Source organism: Patagioenas fasciata, unplaced genomic scaffold (genome assembly GCF_037038585.1).
Source record: "Patagioenas fasciata isolate bPatFas1 unplaced genomic scaffold, bPatFas1.hap1 Unplaced_1, whole genome shotgun sequence".
NCBI classification, from domain to species: Eukaryota; Metazoa; Chordata; class Aves; order Columbiformes; family Columbidae; genus Patagioenas; species Patagioenas fasciata.
This window is the reverse complement of record NW_027288510.1, coordinates 1,589,752-1,613,999: the sequence shown is the minus strand read 5'-3', so window position 1 is coordinate 1,613,999 and position 24,248 is coordinate 1,589,752. Positions and strand designations below refer to the sequence as shown.

Sequence of the window (24,248 nt, the reverse complement as noted above, 5' to 3'; positions counted from 1 at the left end):
AGCACAGTTCTGTGGGTGCTGGAGAGGGGGCTTCAGGGGGCCCAACCACTGGCCATTCAGATCACTGCCGGTCTCAGTGGGAGACGTATGACTAAATTTATTTCTACAATGTTTGTAGTAAGTGTGCAGAAAGCCCCTGTAAGCCTGCAGAGCTGTGCTGTGTCATGGCCCTGCAACACCAACTTGTAGTTGCTGCAGATTCACACCAGGAGTGAGAGCGCGGCACTGCGTCCTGGTGCCAAGACATGTGCTGGTGGATGATGGTGCTGTGTTGGGAGGCTGCTGGACTCAGTCTCAGTTTTGACTTTAGAAAGTAAGAAAAAGCATTCAAGCGTTGTTCTTTGTAGCGTCCTTTGTCTGGTGTGGGGCCACAGGGACTTATGTGGGACTCCCTTCTCCTGCAACACCTCTCCCACACTACTCCCCTGTCCCTGACACCATGCCAAGTGTTTAGCCTTGCAGGTGGGTGGGAAGATGCCCTGAATGTATTGGGTTGTGGCTCTTCCCTCATCTGTGTCATCTCAGAGGCAGCCAGGCTGCTCACAGGGTTTCTGTCTTCAAGGCTCAGCTGGGCTCAGTGGTGCCTTGGTCCAGCCTGGGGTGAAGTGATGCATCTGGACCTGCCTGCTGGTTGTGCAGAGAGCGCTGGCCATGCCTGTCTTTGTCCACCTGTCCCCAGTCTGTTTCCTTGGTGCTGTCTGCAACCTCTTCCTTGTCTAGATGGCCTCTGCTCCTTCTCTCACTCTGGTTGCATTATGAGACCTTCTTCATGACTTGCTGCTTCTTAAATCTATTCAGGAGTCTTTTTGTAAGGCTCTTTCTCTTGGCCATTAATTTTTTCCTCTCCCACCAATGTGGTCACTAATTTGGTTCCTCCCCTTTACTGATGGGAGATGGGGAGGTGACATTTCTCACCGCATTGCAAGGAGGCGGCCTTCCTCACCACACCTGCCTTGCAGTGAGGACCAGTCATCCCCCATGAAAATTTTATAGCAGTCGCTATTTTGGCCCCCGAGCTGCATGTGTCTGGCATCCCCGGCCTTCCTGTGATGGTGTTTGTGGGTGTGTTGCAGGTGGACAATGCCCAGGCCTTCATTTGGCTGTCACAGCTCCGGCACAGATGGTCAGATGAGGAACGGCACTGCTTTGCCAACATCTGTGACGCCCAGTTCCTGTACTCCTATGAATACCTTGGCAATACCCCTCGGCTTGTGATCACTCCGCTGACCGACAGGTAAGTCCCTGGGACACAATGTCATAGCTGGGCTTTGCCACACAGGTAGAGAGAGAGATGCCAACCAAAGATGGATTTAGTTCAGACACCTGTATCCCTCTTGTTCTGTCTCCATGTCCCAGCACTCCAGTGGTCGAGCTCTAACTCTTATCTGGTTTTTGGTGGTACCCTCTGGGGAATTTGTACATCAGATCCCTGGGTGGGATTCAGCTCACACATTAAAACACTTGTGGGTGTCTTCCTGTGCACAAGATGTCCACAGTCCATAAAGCTGGTGAGTCTAGAGAGCTTTCATCCCATCTTGAAGCAGACATCTACCTGGTTGCCTCAGTGGGGACACCTAGGGTTACTTGAGATACTCTGTGTTGTCCCACCTGGCTTCCAGCTGCCAATCCAGAAGTGTAAAAGTCTCCTATGGACCCCTTGTCATATCTCTCCACCCTATGTGACATTTCAGCAACCAAGAGCATCTCAGGTGGCTCTAGTCACCTGTGTTAGTCAGCTGCGTCAAGCCCCCAGGTATCATCAGGTTTTGTTGGCTATATTGACTACACCTCTGTGGCTTATACAGGTAGTATAGATACTCACATGTGGACACCACCCCAGTGTCCATCATCAACATGATGGAGAAACTTTGGGACTTGCTGCAGCTTTGAGTTGGGTTCACTCATAGGCCACCTGAGCAGGTTTCTGTCAGTGACAGGTCTTCCAGAAAAGCTGTCCTTTTCTCATACTGCCTGAGATGTGCCCAATATCCATGAGTTGTATGAGGATCCAGAGAGAACACAAGCTGGACATGAAGAGGTTTGGGCAGACCTTGGTGGAAGATGAGTATCTCTTGGAGAAAACAGAGCTGAGCAGAGGTGGTAATTAATGCCAAGAAGGCTTTCAGCTCAGACATGACCCCTGCTCACGTACAGCTTTTCAGAGGAGAGGCTCTGCTGAGTGCAATGCTCTAGTGCTATTGCCCTGCAGCCCACAGTTGACCTATTGGACATATTTCCTTTTTTCATTCATCATTCACTGTGAAAGATGTTACATCACCCTGACCCAGTCACTGCACCTGACCATGAGCGGAGCACCTGCAGGCCCTGCGGGCACTGGCAAGACGGAGACTACGAAAGATTTGGGGCGAGCCCTGGGCATCATGGTGTACGTGTTTAACTGCTCCGAGCAGATGGACTACAAGGTATGGCTCCCACCTCGGCTGCGGTGCGGTCACATGGGGCTGGGGATGCTCAGGGCCCGAGCAAACCTGAAGGATGAGAGTAATCCAATGGTACCTGGGGTGCATTAGGAGAGGTATGACCAGCAGGTCAAGGGAGGTTGTTCCTTCCGCTCTGCTCTGCCCTGGTGATGCCACATCTGGAGTTGTGTCCAGTTCTGGGCTCCCCAGTTTAAGAAGGAATAACTGCACAGAGTCCAGCAGTGGGCTACAAAGATGCTGAGGGGTCTGGAGCTTCTTTCTTGTGAGGAGAGACTGAGAGAGCTGGAGCTGTTGAGCTGGAGAAGAGAAGCTGAGAGGGATCTGATCAATGGGATCAATATCTCAGGGTGGCTGTCAGAGGATGGACCAGACTCTGTTCAGTGGGGTCATAATTCCACACCTTTTTCCGCCGCTCGAAGGGAGCGCTGTTCCTTTGAGTCATGGAAGACAGTTCTACTACCTGCTGGAAATCAGCTGCATTCCCTCAAGGAACTGTGCTGGCAGCAACCAAGCTTTTTAGTGCAAAGTGCTGAATGCTTTTCATTCCTGTTCCTGGGGAAGATGTCATTCTGTCTGTCTGTCTGCCCAATGCAGGTGCTGACCCTGGCGAGCAATGAGAGAATCCCTCTGAACCCAACGATGCGGTTGGTGTTTGAGATCAGCCACCTGCGCACAGCCACCCCAGCAACCGTGTCCCGAGCGGGTGAGTCCTGGCCTGAGCTCCGCACTGGGATTTGCCGTGAACCCAGGAGGATCTAGTGCCATTAACCAGTCTTCTGTTGGCCAACTTGACTCCTGTTGCAAGTACCCAACCTGAGATCACAGCGGCCGTGGGTGGACAGGGCAGGTTTCTGACAGACAAACTGAGGATCCTGACCCCAAATGCACATGTGGAGCTGTCATCATCCTGGAGATTTACCCAGAGCACTCTGACTGTTGGTGGGTGATCATGGCTTCAGCGTTGCTGAGTGCTCCTGTTGTGCAAAGCCCTTTGGATGGACTTTATGAGGAGAAGGACAGTATCTGTCTCAAAGAGTTCTTGATCTTCTGAAGAAGTGCATGAAGTATGGGAGAAGGGAATGGAGGTGTCCCCTAGTTTTACACATGGGGAAATGGGGCCCAGAGCAATGAAACTGCTCAGACAAGACAATGTTCTGAATTTAGGGCAAGGTCATGAAAAGCGCCGTGGTTTCAAGGGTGAAGTTTCTTCACTGTTCATGTTTCTACTCTGCAGTGGGGCAGGAAAAGGGGGCAGGTAATGGGACGTCCCGTCATATTTGATAGGGTTTTAGTTGTGTGAAAGTACCTGGTAAACTCTGCTGGAAGAAAGGAACAGTTTCTGCTATGTCTTTACTATATGTTCTCTCTTACCCTGGGCCTAAAGGGATCCTGTACATCAACCCGTCGGATCTGGGCTGGAATCCTCCAGTGAGCAGCTGGATCGACAGGCGAGAGATCCAGTCCGAAAGAGCCAACCTGACCATTTTGTTTGATAAGTACCTGCCCATTTGCCTGGACACCCTCAGAACAAGGTACCATCTGATGAGTGATTGTGTCACCCGTGGTGAGGGCATGGGGACACCTGCCACTGTCCAGCCCAGCTGTGCTGCGCTGGGTTGTGCTGCACATGATCCTCCTTGCCCCTGGAAGCCCTGAGCATCATTGGCTTAAGCTCAGAGAACCAGCAGGGCGAGGTGGGCAAAGTGACGCTCCTGCCTGTATCGTGTTGGTCAGATCTGGTTTTCATCTGATTTTGATTTGATTTTTATTGTATTTCCTGTATCAACTCTCTATCTCTTGGAAAATAATTCCGGCAGATCCCAAAGAGAAAGCTTTTCAGCCTCCTGATGTGTCAGGCTAGACCTGAGCCCACTCCACAAGTTATTTTTCATTAAGAACTTGGGTATTTGGAAGGGTCCTAGTGCTTCTTGGCTTGATTTGGCTTTAAAGCAGTGTCCACAGGGAAGTCATGTGGTTCTTGCTTATCATCATGTGAAACCATTCTCTTTCTCATACTGTGGTGAGGACTGGCCAAAGGAGAGTCCCAGAAAACTTAAGGGAGCATCTCCCATCCTCTACTTGCTTCCTATAGTTGCACTTTCCTTTAAAAACAAAAGAAAAATCAGTGAGCATGGGAGATGTCAGCCAAAAGGGGGATGTGTCAGAAGGGTCTGGAATCAGGACTTAAACATTGTGCTAGGGAACTTCTCTCTGTGGGACCAAGTTGGTTTTGACTGTTGGTAGCAAAGTCAATCGGACGTTTCCCATTCTGTTTGCTGAACATTGTCTCAGAGCGTGAAATCCACGGGATTAGCTGCGGGCAACCCTGAGCTGAGTGTTTTGGTAGCTTGCTTAATTCAGAAATCGTAGAACCAACCTTTCAAATAGCTATAATTACTTTATGGAGGACTTCAGTGCAGCTACAATATTAGTTTGGAATTCTGTAAGTGTAGCTTAAATGAATGTAAAATGGCAAGATGAAAGGGTTTATTTTATTACTCCTCTATTTGACCGCTTTTGAACTCATCGTGCTCGCAGGAAATCATTGCCTTTAGCAAGTCTTCCATTCTGCTTCTTTCAAGAAGATCAAAGTTTTAAAATGCTTGAAACTTCTGATTATTGTTATTACTTGTATATGTGCCGGTGCCAGCGGGTCTGAGTGTGAGAATGGGTGTTCTCTTTATTGTACCTGGGAATAGGACACGTACCGCTGACAAGCAGAATGCCAGTGTTCTGAAAGAGCATTTCTAGTCTTCCTGGGTTGTGATGGACGTATTGCTTTCTAATTTCCATCCCTTAGATTTAAGAAGATTATTCCCATTCCTGAACAGAGTATGGTTCAGATGTTGTGCTACCTCCTTGAATGTCTCCTGGCAGAGGAGAACACACCTCCTGACTGTCCCAAGGAGCTTTATGAACTTTACTTTGTCTTTGCTGCCGTCTGGGCCTTTGGTGGATCAATGTTTCGAGATCAGGTAAGACGGAAGATGCCTCTTCAGCATCTTTCACACAGTTTGTTTGTGTGGTTTTGTGTTGTTTTGATTTCTTCATACTTTCTGAAACATAGTGCTATGCCAGTAATGCTGTTTTCCTGGGGCTCTCATATAGGTGATAATAAACTAGAAACACAACAATTCCTTTTACGAAAGGCCTCGTTATCCAGGGTGTAACACCACCGGAGAACAGCTGAGGGGTCAGTGGTAGAGGTGGAGGGATGTTTGCTTATGCAGATGCATTTCACTGGGGAGAAACATAAGGTTAACTTATAGAAGCCTGTGGATGTGCATAATGTGATCAAATTAAGACTGATTTATCAGATGGATGTATCAGTGGAGCAGTCTTTCAGCCTTCTGACTGCACAGGTAGACGTGCTACATAACACAAACCAGCCGGTGTTTTGTCACCAGGGCAGAGCAGAGCCGGAGGAACAACCTCCCTTGACCTGCTGGTCATACTTTTCCTAACGCACCCCAGGTGCCATTGACTTTCGTGGCCACAGGGGCACACCTACTCTTGGGTGGTTGCATCCCCTGGTCAGAGGACGCCTTATCCTCAGATCTAAAGTGTGTAGTCCTGATGTCTGGGTCTGCCCACACTGCACTGCTGTCAAGGGCTTGGAGATCCACGTCTGATCTCCGCTGGGCTTGTGTCAAACTCTGTGTTGTCTGGACTATGCGGGAGGTCTCTCCACGAATGTAACACCAGACACCCCTCCCCAGCTCGGGTGGAGGCACTGCCGTTCTTGATGGCTGCTCAAGTGCTCCCAGGGGTCTCTTTGTGTGTTTTCCTGTACCTTAACGCCAGACCTAGAGTGTCTGCTGGTCTCTTCAGATTTGCTCCATGCCAAGGATCAGATGCTTCAGGAAGTGCTGAACAACACAGCTCAAGCTCAGCTGGGTGCTCACTTGGTGCCATCACACCTTGTGACCATTGAATGACCTGTGCGAGACCAGCTTCCTTGGTCCTTGTGGAGCCTCCATTTCCCATGTGCCAGCTGGGAAATACTCAGCCTTAGTGTTGCCAGTTTAGGATGACTTAAAGAAACAAAACAAAGCACAATAAAGCCTGGGAAGCACTACTTGTCTTTGCTTCAGCAGTACAAGCGCAAGTATGCTGGTGTGCGGTGCTGTGGCAGCTGGCCGCTGTGTTCCCCGTGCCGCACAGTCAGTCTCGGGTGCATCAGGCCGGGCTCCTGCCTGCGGTAGTGGCTCTGGGTGGGCTGCAGGAGCAGCTGCAGGCACAGCGACCCTCCGGGAGGCTCCGCCGGGAGCCTGGCTGTGCGTTACTGCCCGCGATGCTCTGTAAATGTCAGAGCTGAGAGTGCGAGGATACAGCAGTCCGAGCAATGGGGAGCCTGATGAAAAATGATCCAATATAAAATCTGTTTATTGCTTTCCACCGAAGGTGCCCTTCGCGCTGACCTTTCGCGGCCGAAATGTCAGGAGAAACAGTCTGGGAGGCTTCCCGCTACTCGGTGCTTGTTGGTGGGTAGCGGGGCCCCTGTATAAAAACAGATGATAGATTTGCCATTTCCTGGCTCTGAAATTAGCGGTAATCCATATGGGGTTTTTATTAAGGAAGTGGTTTGAATTGCACACCGTTCTGGCAATAGAGCTGGGGCTGGAGTGGCTCCATTGAACCGCGGGGTCAGGGAGGGCGGGCAGCGCGGCACAGCGCGCTTGCAGGCGGTCTGGCTGTGCGGGGTAAGGGCACCCTTGTGGGAAAGCTTTTAGCAGCCACGCACGTCCCGCTCCACTGCGGGCTACTCTGCTGCCGCTGCTGAGGAGTTATAACAACAGGAGAACGGAGAATTACAGGGATTCTGCCTCTCTGAATAGCACGAGTCTGCAAAATCGTGGATACTATTAATGTGTTTTTCAAATCCACTGGTCTTTTGAGGGACTGTGGCTCAGGAGGCTTTATGGAGGACACTTGGTTCAGTTCAGCAACAAACCCAGGTTTCCTTATGGAGGCCGAGCAGCCTATGGACAATGTGTTGGTGACCCCACATTGTATGGCTATGGGGAGGAGAGACCCGCAGACACCCCAGGAACAAACTGTGCTGTTAAAACGGGCTAAATGATGCGTCCGGTATTTCACAAACATCTTTCTCACAGCAATTTTCCTCTCCTCCTCCCCTCCACCTCTCTCCAGTTCCCATTGTCCACATGGGAAGGTGTTTGGGCAGAATGGCTGGCCCAATGTCATACAGGAGACCTAGGGCAGAGGAGGGGACTAAGCACATTTTGTGAGTCCTGACCCAGCATCTAAAGCAAAACTGTCACCCCAGTTGAAAAAATTCAGATGCTCCAAAATCTCCATGTGTAGAAAGATACAATGGGGAAAAGCAAGGAAACGGGTGCTTTGAGGGGAATGTGGCAGCGCAGAATCACGGCGGGGTCAGAGGGGCAGACCCTCGCTGCTGCTTTGGTACGCTGGGGTCTGCAGTCCTGCTTGTCTGAAACGTTGTGGCTTGAAAAGAAGCCAGAAGACAACAACTCACTCTGAATAGAGTGCTGTGATTGATGAGGAAAGGCTTTGGTATGCATGCTGTGACTGACCATGAGCACAGATGTAGACGGATGTTGTGTCCTTGTCTGTTGGAAGAAGTAGGCACCAAGAATCAATCAAGTGGTCTGTTTAGTCATAGGCACGTATTTCTCTTTTTCAAATTGATCCATCCATCTAGTCTCAGACATACCAAGAGTGATCAACACAGAGGATGAATTATTTAGATGAATAAATAGGACTGATGAGCAGAAATGAAGAAAATGAAAAATTAGGCTTAATAGCAGGAAAAATGATAAGAACTTTATGCTGTGGAATATATTTTAAGGACTAATCCCGCTCTGGTGGACTGGGATAGATAACATTCTCCATTACTAATTAATTGATCCAGATTAGTGTATTTTCTCCACTTTTTGTCTTATAGCTTGTGGACTACAGAGTGGAGTTCAGCAAGTGGTGGGTGGCAGAATTCAAGACTATCAAGTTTCCCTCTCAGGGCACAGTCTTTGACTTCTACATTGATCCAGAAACGAAGAAGTTTGAACCTTGGTCTAAACTTATTCCTCAGTTTGAATTTGATCCAGAAATGCCCTTACAGGTATGTGAACCTAGCACGTGTTTTGTCTGGGAAGAGCACGTGCATTTTAGTGACTGTATGCAGGCATTTCAATTGAAGTCTCCTTCGAGGTCAAGCACTTCATAATAAGAATGGCATTCCGTCCTGGTTTTGTTAAAAACAAGTTTCTCTTTTAGTGAATTTGCCTGTCAGGTAAAACCTTCATATCAGCTGCGTTTTCCTGGAGAACCAGATCCATGTTTTGGTAAACATAGCAATGGAATGTGAGGTTATTGATAAGGACAGATTCGCATCTCGCGAGAGGGGCAATGAGAAACAGGTGACCAAGAAACTGACAAACAGAGTATAACATCCCATTCACGTGAATACTTCATATAAAAGTGGGAGATCACGAGGATCTCGTCCATTTTGCTTATGGCCGAGATTAGGAGAGGCCCTTGCTGGTCGTCCCTGCGAACTGAGGCCTCATGACAGACTGAATCCAGCTCCGGTTGGCTGCACAGTCCAGTCCAGGACTTCAGGTGCCAGCTCTGCAGTTGCTGGGGCTTTCAAGATTGGTTTTGTATATTTTGTATTATTTTCTCTATTCTTATTAGTAGCATTAGTAAAACATCTTTAATTTTTCCAATTCTCTTCTATCTATCCTTCTTTCCCTCCCAATCACCTGTCCTGAGTGGGAATGGGGGAGAGAGAGGGGCTGAAGGTGGGGGAGAGGGGGCTAACAACACATCTGCCATGGTTGTATTGTCACCCCACAATCAAAACCCTTGACACATTCTTTATGAAGTACAACTCAATTACCCATCTTTCTTTACTGTACTTTGACTGTGAAGACTCATCCTCCATCCATCTTCCAGAGCTGAGTGATGTACATGAGGCGCAGGCTCAGAGACACCTATGAGCCAGGGCTGGTGTGCCCAGGGTGCGGGATGGAGGTGCGTTTGGCCTGCAGAGAGAAGCAGGATGTGGGACAACGTAGTGACAAAGTCCCTGAGACACCATCTCGTCATTCTGCGTGGCTGAAAATAGGGTTGTTTATATGATTTGGACGAAAAATGAGAGTTGCTGCAGGTAGTGAATTGCGTTTGCCAGCTATGCCTTTCTTTCCTTTTAGAGGTGCCACAGTGAGCAGATGACTTGTAAAAATTGTTACCATTTTAGCAAAATGTGTGTTTGCGGGGAGATCCAGATGTTGCTCTCAGCATCCCGCTGTCATTGTTTCGTCTGTACAGATAGTTTGACTTGAATGGTTGGTAGCAGTGTATTGTTCCCTTCCTAGCGCCATCTAGAAACTCAGGTCACCGCACTCATTCCTGGCTCTCCCAGTTTGATGTCTCCTCAGAACATGGCAGTGGGGTGGTGCCACAGATGGGTACACTTACCTGCTCGTTTTGCCCCTCTCAGGCTTGCCTGGTGCCCACCACCGAGACGGTCCGTGTGCGGTACTTCATGGACAGGCTCCTGGAGCGCCGGCGCCCCGTGATGCTGGTGGGCAACGCCGGCACGGGGCAGTCTGTGCTGGTGGGGGACAAGCTCTGCTCACTGGATACAGACGCCTATGTGGTGAAGAAGGTCCCGTTTAACTACTACACCACCTCTGCCATGCTGCAAGGTAAGACAATGGCTGAGATGTGGGACTTCTGCCTGGCAGGTCACCAAATTCCTGGGGTGTCCGTCGGGGTTTGGAGCTGGGTGTGCACTGTGGGCACTGCACTGGCACCCACTGACTCTTAAATCCCACTGTGAAACTCACTGGTCCGCAGACTCCTGGTTTTATGGAAAATGGCATTTCCCAACATGAGGGATTGAATTCTGAACACCACGACTCTGGTTCAGGGCTGTGCAAAGCACACACTTAAATCTGCTGCTGTTCTCTACAGCACACAGCTCGTACTTGACTTGAGGTGTGTCTTTAATACGCTTGAATTTAAGCCCGTGCTGAATAGAATGGGTTGCTGGGCTGGGATCTAAGCTGTCCTCAGAGTGCAATGATGGGAATTGCATCCCAGTTGTCAGTGAGGACAGTGCTAATGGGGATGTGCAGGTGCTGCTGGTTCCTGGGCTGTCCCCCGCATCCTGATGCAGCCCCGTGTGCTCCCACGGAGCGGGTGCCACATCCCACCGCCCCAGGGGACACGGCTGCTGACCCTGGGAGGCTCTGACCTGGGGAAGCCCATGAGAATATCTTTGATGAGGATTTTGGCACATCAGTGAAAGATGAAGTTTGAGACCAGGATAAGGTCAGTTCTGCTGTGTAGTCTTTTCACAGATGAAGAGAAAGAGGGAATTGTTGAAAAGTGACTCATTTTGGAATGGTATTTTCACTTTCAGTTGACCTAAAGAGAGAGGATAATTTTCTACATGTATTTATTAATCAGGAATGAAACAACCTTGCTTGTTTTGAGTTGAACAACAGCTGTGGGTCACTGTAAACCAAAATAACTTCCTTTATAGAGTTTGGTCTGACCCAAGTGTCCTGAAATCCCTTTACTCCCTCTACAGGACCAGCACCAGTGAGACCAAGGTTTTAACCTTCACCATGTGGGTTTTTCCTGGCCAGGTGGCCCTGGGGCGAACACGCTCACGGCCATGAGCATCACAGCCCCTGTCTGTGCTCTGCTGGGCTCCCGACACTGCAGATGTTTTAAGGAAGGTGTCAGAGTTTAAAGTTGCCCTGTGGGACTGATCCACTCGCAGAGGTGACAGCACAGGCTCAGCCCACGCTGTGTCACCTGGGGCTGTGTCGTGGAGTCACGGCAGCTTTCTGGGGCAGGTCTGAAGGGTTTTGGGTCTTGCTAGTGTGTGATGGCTGCAGTCTCCCTCCTCCCTCCCAGGTGCCCCTTTGCTTTTTTCCCTGTGTTGGGGTCTCTGCAAAATGCCCTTGAGCTGCTAAATGGGCTGAGCTGTCTGGCTGTCTGTCTGTCTGTCTGTCTGTCTCTCTGTCCAGCTGCCTGGGTGGGGGACAAAGATGCTGAGGGACCTAGAGATTCTTTCTTATGGGGAGAGACTGAGAGCTCTGGAGCTGTTGAGCTGGAGAAGAGAAGCTGAGAGGGATCTGATCAATGGATCAATATCTCAGGGTGGGTGTCAGAGGATGGACCAGAGTCTGTTCAGTGGTGCCCAACGCCAGGGTGAGGGGCAGCGGGCACAGACTGAAACACAGGAGGCTCCATCTGAACATGAGCAGAAACTTGTTTGCTGGGAGGTGCCAGAGCCTGGCCCAGGCTGCCCAGAGCGGGTGTGGAGTCTCCTCTGAGACATTGAAACCCGCCTGGACCCACCTGTGTGATCTGCTCTGTGACCCTGCGTGAGCAGGGCTTGGACTGGGGGATCTGCAGAGGTCCCTTCAGCCCAACCAGCCTGGGATCCTGTGATTCTGTGAATGTGCAGCCGTTTGTCTCCAGCTGGATGGGCGAGTGTGTGCAGGTGTTATTTGTACAGGCAGACCTGGCACCGTGTCCCTGGTCATGAGCTGTGGGCTGAGTCAGTGATTTTCTTCCCCTGCACAGAGGAGCAAGTTGTCTTGTGTGTGGATGAAGATGTGGTGGTGAGATTTGCATTGAGAAGCATGATTTATACTGCTTGGCCTGGATCCCTGCTGCTCATTTTTTAGAGTTAATTTGTCCCTTTTTGTGTAGTTTGTCACTTGGCTGCTTTATTCTTTTCCCCAGCAGGCACATCTTTAAATTTGTAAAACATGGGCACAAAGTAATTTTGGATTTTTTCTTACTTAAAAAAGATCCTAACCTGAGTTCCAGTAGTTCCTTAGACAAGGTGCCTGTTGCTGCAGAGATGTATAAGATGCAGCCCTTAGGGGAAGCAGAGTTGTTGTTCAACCCATCCCTGCATCCTGTGGCTTCCAGAAGCGCCATGTGCACAGGGGTTAAAAGGAGCCCAACACTCTCTCTGCCTGAACCTGGGGCCAGTTTGGGGATTTTCTGTAGTTTATTGTGACTAAATACCACATTCTGTGGCATTTGCCCTGGGCCTCGCTCTGCTTCGTGCCCTCTTGGGCCTCTGCCCCTCCATCAGATGTAGCCCTGACTTCTGTCATTCAGAGAAATTGCAATAAATCTTGTGGTTTTTTTTGTTTGGGTTCTTTTTTTCCCTCTCCCTTGCTCCCCAACCAGAAGGTACGAGGTGTCCAGACTGTTTCTTTGAGGTGCTGGTTTGAGTATGTGTCAGGATCTCACACAGACACACCGCCCCTTATTATTATTGTGAGATACGGCTTTGAATTAAAATACCACTTCCACGAACATGTCACTTGATCCCCAGTAATTGCATTTCAGTGTGATGAATCTCTTGCATACTTGTTTAACCTCAAAAAGGGCTGATTTTATATGTTAATTAGGGACTAATTAAATTTAAATTAAATGCTTATTTGAAACACTTAATTTAACTTGCTACCAGAAATTTCAAATATTGTGGTTTTATTGAACGGGGAGAGAGGCTCCGCTGAGGAAAGATTCATCATTTTTCGTAGCACAATCCATTCCTTTGTGCAGCAACTGTCTGTGACAAGAAATCAGCTGCGTTTTGAGTGGTGAGCAAGGCGAGCTGTCTGCAGTGCACCCAAGCAGGAAAAACCCAGCGTTTTGAAAGGTCTGTGATCTGAAACAAACCAACGGAATATAAATCTTCCTTAACAACTTTTGCACGTGATAATAAATGGCTTAAAAAAACTCCCAGTCCCGTTTACATTTGCCAGTCTTCCCTAATTACAAAGAATTGCTACTTACCGTGTGCTGCTTTATAGCACCTTATAGGTCTGTTGCCAACCCAAAACTGCTAATGAAACAAATTCTTCGAGTAAGCACAGGGCAGAAAACCCACCCGGGGTCTGGGCAGAGGAGCGTTGCTTCCGTTTGCTTTTCCACTTACTGAGACAGTAAAGGTTGCCTGGGCTGCAATCAGAGGAATCAATAACCTATAGAACATGATGTGCAGCGACGTGGGGTGATTTTTATTAAATATCAGCCCAGGATTATAAATATTCCCCACGTTTTATGAGCTAGAGCAACATATGACCCCAGCCTTCTGCTAAAACAAATTAAAGTCTTCCAAGGCTTTGAAATGCGAAACTGTTCTCTCCGTGCTTTCCTTTGCGTGTGCGTGACCCTACTTGAAACTAGGTGGTAATTTGACAGCTCGTGTTGGAATTAAGTCTTGTCACATTATCTGGAGGGTTGGGTAACGCTGGTGAGAAGATCAGGGAACTTATGATTATTTGATGCATTTAAATAAAAGTGTCATGTTGGTTGTTCTGAAGATGTCCAGGAATTTGGCCCTGAGATCGCCTATTTTTGTCTAACAGGGTAAAAGATGCATATATTCACAAAACCAGCAGCTTTGCTCGTGGGCTTCTGTGCCCACAGCATCCATCTCCCTTTCTCCATCGCAGCGCCCAGTGCCTGCTGCCCTGGCCACGCTGCAGTTGCCGCATCGCCGGGGCAGGCAGCAGGGGATGCTCACTGCTCTGGCACAGCCACCTCTGCAAGCAAGATTTCGTTTAAAAAATTATGCAGAAGAGATTCAAAAGGCTTTATCTTGCATGAAAAGCTCTTGTTTGCTCTGAGGTAGACATGTTTTGTAGCAGACGAAGTTTGTTGTATTTTTGTTTGGAAGGAAGAGTTGAGAGCTTTCTGATTTAAGTCAAACCAAAGTGCTGACCAAGGGTCCCTGCAGGGCTCGCAGCTGCACTGTAGAATCATAGAATCAGTTTGGTTGGAAGAGACCTTCAGGATCATCGAGTCCAACCGTAACCCAGCTCTAGCACTCTGGTCCCTGAGAACCTCATCTCCACGTCTGTCCAACCCTCCAGGGCTGGTGACTCCAGCACTGCCCTGGGCAGCCTGTTCCAATGCCCCACAGCCCTTTGGGGAAGAAATTGTTCCCCAGATCCAGCCTCAGCCTCCCCTGGTGCAACTTGAGGCCGTTTCCTCTGCTCCTGGCGCTTGTTCCTGGGGAGCAGAGCCCGACCCCCCCTGGCTCCAAGCTCCTTTCAGGCAGTTCAGAGATCAGAAGGTCTCCCCTCAGCTCCTGTTCTCCAGCTGAACCCCCAGGCCCCTCAGCTGCTCCTCATACAGCTGCAGCTGGGGGACATCTCAGCTCCTTGAGGGGCCGCTGTAGCTACACACAGCACAGCATTGAGCTGGGCTGAGAAATCATTTTTATTTTGCGGCAGTTGCTCTCCCAGTAGATGAGCTTTGCACCTCTGCCTCCCTACAGGTATGCTTGAGAAACCTCTGGAGAAAAAGGCTGGTAGGAATTATGGCCCTCCAGGTACCAAGGAGCTCGTGTACTTCATTGATGATCTCAACATGCCCGAGGTGGACGCTTACGGGACAGTGCAGCCCCATACGCTGATCCGGCAGCACCTGGACTACGGCCACTGGTAGGAGCCTGCTTGGGCTTGGTTGTCGGAGACCTTTTTGTTCAGCTCCAGTGCTGGGGAGTGGGTTTGAGAGAATCTCAAAGCGTGGGTCCCTCTTCCCATTGCATACTGCTGGGCTAGAGCTAGTTGGGAGGCTCTGGGTGAACTGAGAGTTGAGCACCCTCAGGGCTTCCCCTGTCCCCAGCAAACAAATTCACTTAGAATCACAAAACGTCCTGAGCTGGAAGGGACCCGCAAGGATCATCGAGTCCAGCTCCTGTCCCTGCACAGGACAACCCCACAGTTCACACCGTGTGTCCGAGGACGTTGTCCATCGCTTCTTTAATACCGCTTGATTGCTTACTCATAGCTGGGTTGAGAGGAGCTTTGCTCTGCTCTTGCTGTGGCTTGTGACTGTGGTCCCAGTGCAAAGCCTGCGAGGGGAGCGCGATGCTCGGCCTTGCTGCCCCGCGACGCTGAGAGCAGAGGCGGCTGTGGATTTGGCCTCAGCTGGGGTGAACCCCCCTGCTGTGAGCACCTAACATTGTCTTCTGTCAGGCAGCAGCAAACAACCGTTATCTAGCCAGAGGTGATTTGAAGGAAAAGCAGTGACTGTTTTGGAAGGAGATTGGTGTGTTTTACACTTTAGCCAGCAGCTCTGTGTGGGACATGAATATTTGCATCTCTCTCCACAGGGAATACAGGGCAGGGACGCATTGCAATTTCCACTCTCCTCAGCTGTGTGCATGCCTGAGCTCTGCCAAAAGCTTCCGAGGAACAGAGACAGTGGAGCGGAGGCAGAAATCTTGGGCTGTGGGTGTCAGGGAAGTCAGGCAGATAGAGGGTGAGGGAGCTGGGAGGGAGCGTTGGAGGCACAAGGGGCTGCAGCGAGGAGTAGGGGGATGCAGTGAGGCGCAGAGGGATGCAACGAGGTGTGGGGGATGGAGTGAGGCATAGGGGGATGCAGCGAGGTGCGGTGGGATGCAGCAACGTACAGGGGATGCAGCGAGGTGCGGTGGGATGCAGCAACGTACAGGGGATGCAGCGAGGTGCGGTGGGATGCAGCAACGTACAGGGGATGCAGCGAGGTGCGGTGGGATGCAGCAACGTACAGGGGATGCAGCGAGGTGCGGGCGGATGCAGCAACGTACAGGGGATGCAGCGAGGTGCGGGCGGATGCAGCAACGTACAGGGGATGCAGCGAGGTGCGGTGGGATGCAGCAACGTACAGGGGATGCAGCGAGGTGCGGGCGGATGCAGCAACGTACAGGGGATGCAGCGAGGTGCAGGGGGATGCAGCAACGTACAGGGGATGCAGCGAGGTGCGGGCGGATGCAGCAACGTACAGGGGATGCAGCGAGGTGCGGGCGGATGCAGCAACGTACAGGGGATGCAGCGAGGTGCGGGGGGATGCAGCAACGTACAGGGGATGCAGCGAGGTGCGGGGGGATGCAGCAACGTACAGGGGATGCAGCGAGGTGCGGGGGGATGCAGCAACGTACAGGGGATGCAGCGAGGTGCGGGCGGATGCAGCAACGTACAGGGGATGCAGCGAGGTGCGGGCGGATGCAGCAACGTACAGGGGATGCAGCGAGGTGCGGGCGGATGCAGCAACGTACAGGGGATGCAGCGAGGTGCGGGCGGATGCAGCAACGTACAGGGGATGCAGCGAGGTGCGGGCGGATGCAGCAACGTACAGGGGATGCAGCGAGGTGCGGGCGGATGCAGCAACGTACAGGGGATGCAGCGAGGTGCGGGCGGATGCAGCAACGTACAGGGGATGCAGCGAGGTGCGGGCGGATGCAGCATGCCATGGGTCCCCTCCCAGACACATCGAGGCCTTCTGCCCATGTGCTCAGCAGTGCCCACTGGGCACTGTATTGCATGCAGGAAGTTATCATCTCACCAGTATAATAGGCTCAGGTAGGATCTCTCAGCAAAGCATATTTTATTAACGATTTTGCAAGGTCGGGTGTTCCACCTAAAGGTAGGCACACAAAACAGGGCAAAAAGCCACTGCTTATATCCACCCCTAATCCCAACTGCAAATTCCCTCCCCAGTTCCCCGTTGGTTGGGTACGGCAGGGTTTACAGACTACCTGACACTTCCTAGCTGCCCAGGCTCAGTTTACCTGTCTCACGACTCCATTCTAATAACCCTTCCCATTATTTCTTTATTTTCATTGAAGGTGTGTTTTCTTGACTGTCTGAATTTTAACCACTGGAATGGTTTTCAATTCCTCCACACCCGCTCTGGGCAGCCTGGGCCAGGCTCTGGCACCTCCCAGCAAACAAGTTTCTGCTCATGTTCAGATGGAGCCTCCTGTGTTTCAGTCTGTGCCCGTTGCCCCTCACCCTGGCGTTGGGCACCACTGAACAGAGTCTGCTCCATCCTCTGACACCCACCCTGAGATATTGATCCCATTGATCAGATCCCTCTCAGCTTCTCTTCTCCAGCTCAACAGCCCCAGCTCTCTCAGTTTCTTGTCACAAGAAAGGTGCTCCAGATCCCTTAGCATCTTTGTAGCCACCACTGGACTCTCTCCAGTAATTCCTTGTCCTTCTTAAACCAGGGAGCCCAGGACTCCCTGTCCTCCCCCGGCAGCAGCAGCCTGCTGACCCTTGTCATGTCCCACCTGGCGCTATGGTTGGGGGAAGTGTGACTGAGATTTGTCAGTCCCCTGGGTTGGAAAAAAGTACATACAATCCTGAAGGTCCACAAACAAAAGACCTTTATTTTTTGTAGCTTGGTCCAATTGGCAAATGACTCAGTGGCAGAAGGATTTATGTTACTTAAGCTCAATCGATAAACAGTTTAGCAGCGAAAAGATTCACATGAAAGAGTTTTGTGGCACAAGTGGGGCTCTAAACCTTATGTTACTGTATTACTCACAAAAAGGAAGGCAAAGAAATAGGAATATAGGAAGGAAAGAGAGAGGAAGAAAAGAAGGGGAAAGGAAGGGGGAAGGAAATGGGAAGGGAAGGAAAAGGAAAGGGAAAGGAAAGGTCTCACCACCCTTAGGGCTCCGTGGTGTGTTTGAGGGGTTTGTAGTCTCAGGTCCAGTTCCTACGCAGGAATGCTTGGGTCTGTAGTCAGGGTTCAGCACCCTGTGGTGTGTGGTTCGGTTCCCGTGGTCAGCCCGGTGGGTGGAAGGGTCCCCAGGGTGGCACCCTGCCCGTGCTGGCACAGGTTTTATAGGGTTTATAGCCCTCGGGATCACCTGGGCTTTTGTGCAGGCGTCACTGGGGGTGATTGTGGAAGATGGGGGAGGCCCGAAGGGTCTCTCAGCCTGGGCCTTGACACCGTGTCGGGCCTGTCAGCGCACAGGCTGCGTGTCCTTCAACACAGCACTGCCTGTGTCACCCAGCCTTTGTCTGTGGCTGTCACCTCGGCCTTGACATGTAAATCACCATTCACCTGCTCACGATGGCCCGTCTCCCATGACTGGGTGTTGCAGGGCTGGGTTTGCCACAGTGTTTGAGAGTCACCCTTGTAGTCTCTCACACCCTGTCCCGGGTTGGGATCAAACCAGAGACACTCCTGCTGTTTTCTGCCATTTCCATGCAAGTGAAGAGTATGGCCCAGGGGCTTTGCTCAGTGCTTATTACTGATAGAAATATTAGCTACAGGTTGTTGAAGCTGAAGGATTTCCACCAGGAGCAGGACTCGCGTGTGCCAGGCCGTGTACAGATAGGCCGGCAACCTGGGCCTGGGCCTCATCTTGGCAAGACGCAGAATTTGACCCCCTGAAGACAAGCGGCCTCTGGCAGCCCAGGGACACGTACTGAGAGAGGCAGTGGCCGTGGTCACTGTGCTGCTGCTTGTGTTTTGCCCGAAGGTACGACCGGACCAAGCTGTCGCTGAAGGAGATCACGAACGTGCAGTATGTGTCGTGCGTGAACCCGACGGCGGGGAGCTTCACCATCAACCCTCGGCTGCAGGTAAAGCCCTGCACAACGGCAGGTGCATCGCTGGGTTTATTTTGGGGTGGATCATTTAAACGTGAGGTTAGAGGACAACCACTGGCAGATCCTGCTGTTGTTTTATCAGTACAAATGGCACGAATCTGTCGAGTGACTGTGATTCCTAATAGTGAAGCACCGAACTGGGTCCCTTATTCCCTTGTTTGTTTTTCCTCGCATTCTGCAGCTCCGTCAGAGGAGGAAGTCAAAAGTTGCCAGCCAGCTTAACACCTACTTTCAGGACAACCTTCTGGTCCATACAGGCAGATTTTGCCTTCATTTAGCTCGTATTTAGCTCTGAAGCATGGCGCATTAACGCCGCCTGCTTTCCAGAATTGTCTGCTGCAGCTGTCAGTAAAAAGAGGTGTGGGGGAGAAACCCAAACGAAGAAAACAGACAAAACTAAAAAAAAACCCAAGCCACACCAAAACGCAACAACAACAAAAACCCCAACAAACCCCAAACCAAGCAACCAAACAAAACCAACAAAACAAAGAACACCAAAACCAACCAACCAACCAAATCCCCCCAAAAACCTAACCGAACAAAAAAACCCCAAGCCAAACAAAAAGCAGTTCAAGCGCTGCTGATAACAGAAGATTTGGGAAGAGATCTTAAACATTAGACTTTGACTTTTGGGAGCTGCCAACCGATGGAGGGACTGGGTAGCAGTGAGCAAAATTCATTTCATCATGGAGAAACCTAATGACCAGAGTCAGCTTGGACCCTGGCTCCTCTTCAGCAAGGTGTGGAGTTAAAATGAAGTGTCCCATGGGCAACTTTGCAAGTTCCAAATTAGTAAAGAGGTCCTCTGGGAGATGGCACCTTCCAGGGGCTGCTCTTAATAGAGACAGTGACTGGGCTTTGTCAGAGGTCGGTGGGACCTTCAGAGCCCTTTGGCTCTTCAATGGACTGCACTTCCAGTGTAGCATTGGTGAGATGCAGTTGAAAATCCCTGGTTTAGTGAGCAGAGTGATGTCACTTCCCACCTGAGCTCTGCTGGCAAACTGGGAGAGGGAAATAACCTTGTTCAGGTGGACTGCAAATCAGAGAATCATAGAACAACCCAGGTTGGAAGGGACCTCAAAAGATCATCTGGTCCAGCATTTCATGGGAAAGGGAGCCTAGATGAGATTATCACAGCAAATCCCCAAGGGCATTTTGCTTGAAAGGTGTTTTTCTACCTCTCTGACCTTTCCATGCCTTCCTTTCTCTCCCTCAGCGTCACTTCTGTGTCTTCGCGCTGTCCATCCCTGGGCAGGATGCCTTGTCCAGGATCTATAGCACCATTTTAACGCAGCACCTGACAAGTGGAAATTTCTCGGGGGCTGTGCAAAAATCAGCTCAGCAGCTGATTGCCCTTGCCCTGGGACTGCACCAGAAAGTAGCCGCTACATTCCTTCCAACAGCCATCAAGTTCCACTACATTTTCAACTTGAGAGACTTCTCCAATATCTTCCAAGTAAGTGCAGTTGCTGTCCTGTGGGACTTGAAGCTTGTCCCGATGCTACAAGAGGCTGCGGAGCTGTGTTCCTCTAGCTCTGGTGGGCAGAATGCAGTCTCCTACCTAAAAATGACACAGCACATGTGTGCCCTGAGTAAAGTGGGTGACCTTAGGCCATTCCTTAATTCCTTGTTAGTTTTGGATGGATTCCAGAACCATTGCCCATGGCTTTGAGAAGCTTAGTTACTTTCCAGCCTCTTGTGGTCAGCGGGGAGGGATGAGTAGTTCCAGATGGATGTGCAGGTTTGGGGTGGGTTGAAACGCCCTCTGGCTGTAGAAGGGACCAGCTGAAGGGAGCTTTGGGCTTCCGACTTCAGCACTTAAATGACTGATGGTGAGTGCGATGGAGCTGCGCTCATCTTTGGGAGCCTCAGTTCCACACGTGTAAATGTGGGGATTAATGGCACTGTTCCACCACACAGGCAAATTATTTTATTGTACTGAAGCAGGTGGTGGATAGTTAGTGGGTTACTGGCCCTGAAGTTAGATCCAGCTTAGCTTGTTGGCCTGTACTGGCATGTCCTCTTAGCTTCTTGATGGTCAGATGCTCAGTATGTGCTTGAAGGGTGGCATTTAAAAAGGTGATAATTGAATCAAACCCAGCTTTGACTTAATTGCTAAAACTGAATTTCCACCAGAGCCAGTTCTGTACCAAGGGGAAGTTGTTCAGATTTAGAAATATTTTCTTCCAACAACGGAGAGACTTTTTTTTCCCCTGAAATCTCATACTTTGAAGCAGTAGATATTACTGCTCAAAGAGCCTTTCAGAGTTTAAGGCTGATTAGTGAAATTTGAGAAGGTTCTCAGCAGCCGAATCGAGAGGTTTGGAACACCATAAACTCTTGTAGAACCCCGGTTTGTAACTTGTTGCTGTCCTTCTTAACACCTGTTCTCCTAAGTACGTACTGAAAGTTTGGTGCCTTGTGGTCTGGTCCATCACACAAGAACTGAAGTAATGACGTAGTGGGAAATGCAAAAACAGGGCCTTGAAAAAGTTAATAACTCTTTTGTGCCAAGAAAGAATCAGACCTGTCACTTATGCTCAGCTAAACATCAGCAGCTTTTGATGTTAGATGTGGGTCGTGTTAACTCCTGACTTCTAGTTAATCTGTGCTTTGAAAGGCAGAGAGAGAAAAGCAGCATTTCCATGGGAAGCTTTAATTTTAACTGTAACCTGCTTGAAAGGTGCTCAGGTTGTGGGATATTAGGAAATGTCCTGCCAGGTCTGGATGCTGGGGCAGGAGCAGCGACTGAGCTCAGGTGTTGTTTTGTTTATCACGTGGCTTCAGGAGTGGGGGAGTCTGGCTCCTGGGCTTCATGATGTTTATTTAAATAGTGGTCCAATTTTTCTTGAAATCCTTCCTTACCTTTTGGATTCATTCTTGATTATTCCTTCACATTAAATATTCTTGAGTTTTTGAGATCTCCTGATATCCTGTTTGTCCCTACGGGAACACAATTTTCTTCCTGAAATTGAGTGTGAAAGAAGCTCTGGACTCCGGGAATGCATTTCCATGTGTTACTTTCATTCAATCTTCATAAACTCATAATTTAGCTCACACTCTCTTGTCCAAACCCTTCTTGTGCAGTGCTAGCTTCAAAGTCAGGTCAGGCTGATCAGACAAGTTTTGAATGTTTCCATGACTGGAGTTCCCATAACCTCTCCGACCCTTGTCACACCACTAAACCCACTCCACGGTGAAGCTGATATATTTTTATTTCAGTTGGAATTTCCCTTCCTGCAGTTTGTTACCTCTTGTCCTTTTGCTATACACCTCCAAAAAAAATTGGCTCAGTCTTCTCTATAACTCCCTACTAGGTAGTTGTAGACAGAGTGTCGAGGGTTAGGATTGCGGGGTGACAATCAAACCCTGGCAGATGTATTGTTAACCTCTTCTCCCCCCCACTTCCCCCTTTTGCCCCTCCCTCTCCCCCCTTCCCACTCAGGACAGGCGATCGGGAGGGAAAGAAGGACAGAGAGAAGAGAGTTGGAAAAGTTAAAGATGTTTTACTGATGCTACTGATAAGAACAGAGAAAATAATACAAATATACAAAACCCATCTTGTAAGTCTCAGCAACTGCAGAGCCAGCACCCAAAGTCCTGGATCAGACTCTGCAGCCAACCGGAGCTGGATTCAGTCTCTCACTGGCCTCCGTTCGCAGGGACGACCAGCAAGGTCCTCTCCTAATGTCGGCCATGAGCAGAAGGGAAGGAAAAAGGCAAAAGGGAAGGAAAAGGGACGAGATTCTCGTGATCTCCCGCTTTTATATGAAGTATTCACGTGAACGGAATGTTATTCACCGTTGGTCAGTCTCTCGATCACCAGTTTCTCGTTGCCCCTCTCGCGAGATGTCCATCCGTGCTTGTCAATAAGTTTCCATTCCCTTGCTGGGTTTAACCAAAACATGTGTCGGGTTCTCCAGGAAAATGCAGCTGACATGAAGGCTTTAGCTGACAGGCAAAAATTCGCTAAAAGAGAAACTTGTTTTTAACAAAACCAGGACATTCCACCCCTTATCATATGACATTCACTGAATACTTAAACCTTATCAATACAATCTATCAATACAATCTAATTAATCACTACTACTATATATATATATATATATATATATATATATATATATATATACATATGTACATATATACACAGGAGTAATTAATCAGTGGACCATCCTTTGAAAAGTTCATTAAGTTCATTTTGTCACCACAGTCTCCCAGGGCAGGGAAAATGGTCCAAGTGCATCTCATGACCCCTGTTGGTGGGTTAAGGACACCAACTTCGAAGAAGGTGTCGGGCGCCACTCGAAGAAGCCAGCGCTGGTTTCATCACCATTGTCTTGATCTGAAAGACACTTATTAAACATTGTTAGTGCGGCAATTCACATCGTACAGTTCAGCATTGCACATTTTCACCTAAAATCAAATCCCCTTGAGGTGCACACCGAACTTCTCCATCCTTAAGCATCACCCACCAGGTGCTGCCAGGTCCCTGGGCAAAAACAATCCCACGAATAGGTTTGCCTGTGCCTGAGGCAGGAGGAACCCAGACTGCCTTTCCTAACATATTTTCCATGTGTACTACAGGGACTTTATCTCCTTCTACAGTCCATAGAATTTCTGATTGGGCAGGCCCGGCTCCATTGGTTGATCCCCTGGTGTTGACCAACCAAGTGGCTTTTGCTAAATGTGAATCCCAGTTTTTAAAGGCTCCACCACCCAGTGCCTTTAGTGTAGTTTTTAACAAACCATTGTACCTTTCAGTTTTCCCAGAGGCTGGTGCATGATATGGAATATGATACACCCACTCAATACCATGTTCTTTGGCCCAATTGTCTATAATACTGTTTTTGAAATGAGTACCATTGTCTGATTCAATTCTTTCTGGCGTACCCGGCCACCAAAGGACTTGCTTCTCAAGGCCCAAGATGGTATTTCGGGCTGTAGCATGAGGTACGGCAGATGTTTCCAACCATCCCGTGGTTGCTTCCACCATTGTAAGTACATAATGCTTACCTTGGCGTGTTTGTGGAAGTGTAATATAATCAATCTGCCAAGCTTCTCCATACTTACACTTTAACCATCACCCCCCACATAAGGACCCCCCATCTAAGGACCCCCCAGTTGTGCCCAGGGCTCATTGTAACATATCAGGACGCCCCATTGTCCCCAGGGCCCATTGTGACGTCCCAGGACCCCCCGTCATCCCCAGGGCCCATTGTGACATCCTGGGGACCTCCCTTTGTCCCCAGGGCCCATTTTGACACCGTGGGTATCCCCCTTGTCCCCAGGGCCCATTGTGACATCCTGGGGACCCCCAGTTGTCCCCAGGACCCATTGTGACAACCTGGGGACCAACCTTTGTCCCTAGGGCCCA

The 24,248-nt window shown here is 49.8% G+C and overlaps 1 protein-coding gene across 1 annotated transcript in view; it reads left to right on the top strand.

Moving 5' to 3' along the window:
• The window catches only part of LOC139826687 (dynein axonemal heavy chain 9-like), a 56,629-nt gene extending 34,837 nt beyond the window's left edge, over positions 1 to 21,792 (top strand). The window contains exons 22-29 of the mRNA XM_071803098.1: positions 1,074 to 1,234; positions 2,267 to 2,417; positions 5,237 to 5,416; positions 8,374 to 8,547; positions 9,931 to 10,138; positions 14,758 to 14,923; positions 18,742 to 18,844; positions 20,088 to 21,792. Coding sequence (XP_071659199.1) covers positions 1,074 to 1,234; positions 2,267 to 2,417; positions 5,237 to 5,416; positions 8,374 to 8,547; positions 9,931 to 10,138; positions 14,758 to 14,923; positions 18,742 to 18,844; positions 20,088 to 20,543 — 1,599 coding nt within the window. The 3' untranslated portion in view covers positions 20,544 to 21,792. The remainder of the gene's footprint in view (positions 1 to 1,073; positions 1,235 to 2,266; positions 2,418 to 5,236; positions 5,417 to 8,373; positions 8,548 to 9,930; positions 10,139 to 14,757; positions 14,924 to 18,741; positions 18,845 to 20,087) is intronic.
• Positions 21,793 to 24,248: the final 2,456 nt, after the last annotated feature.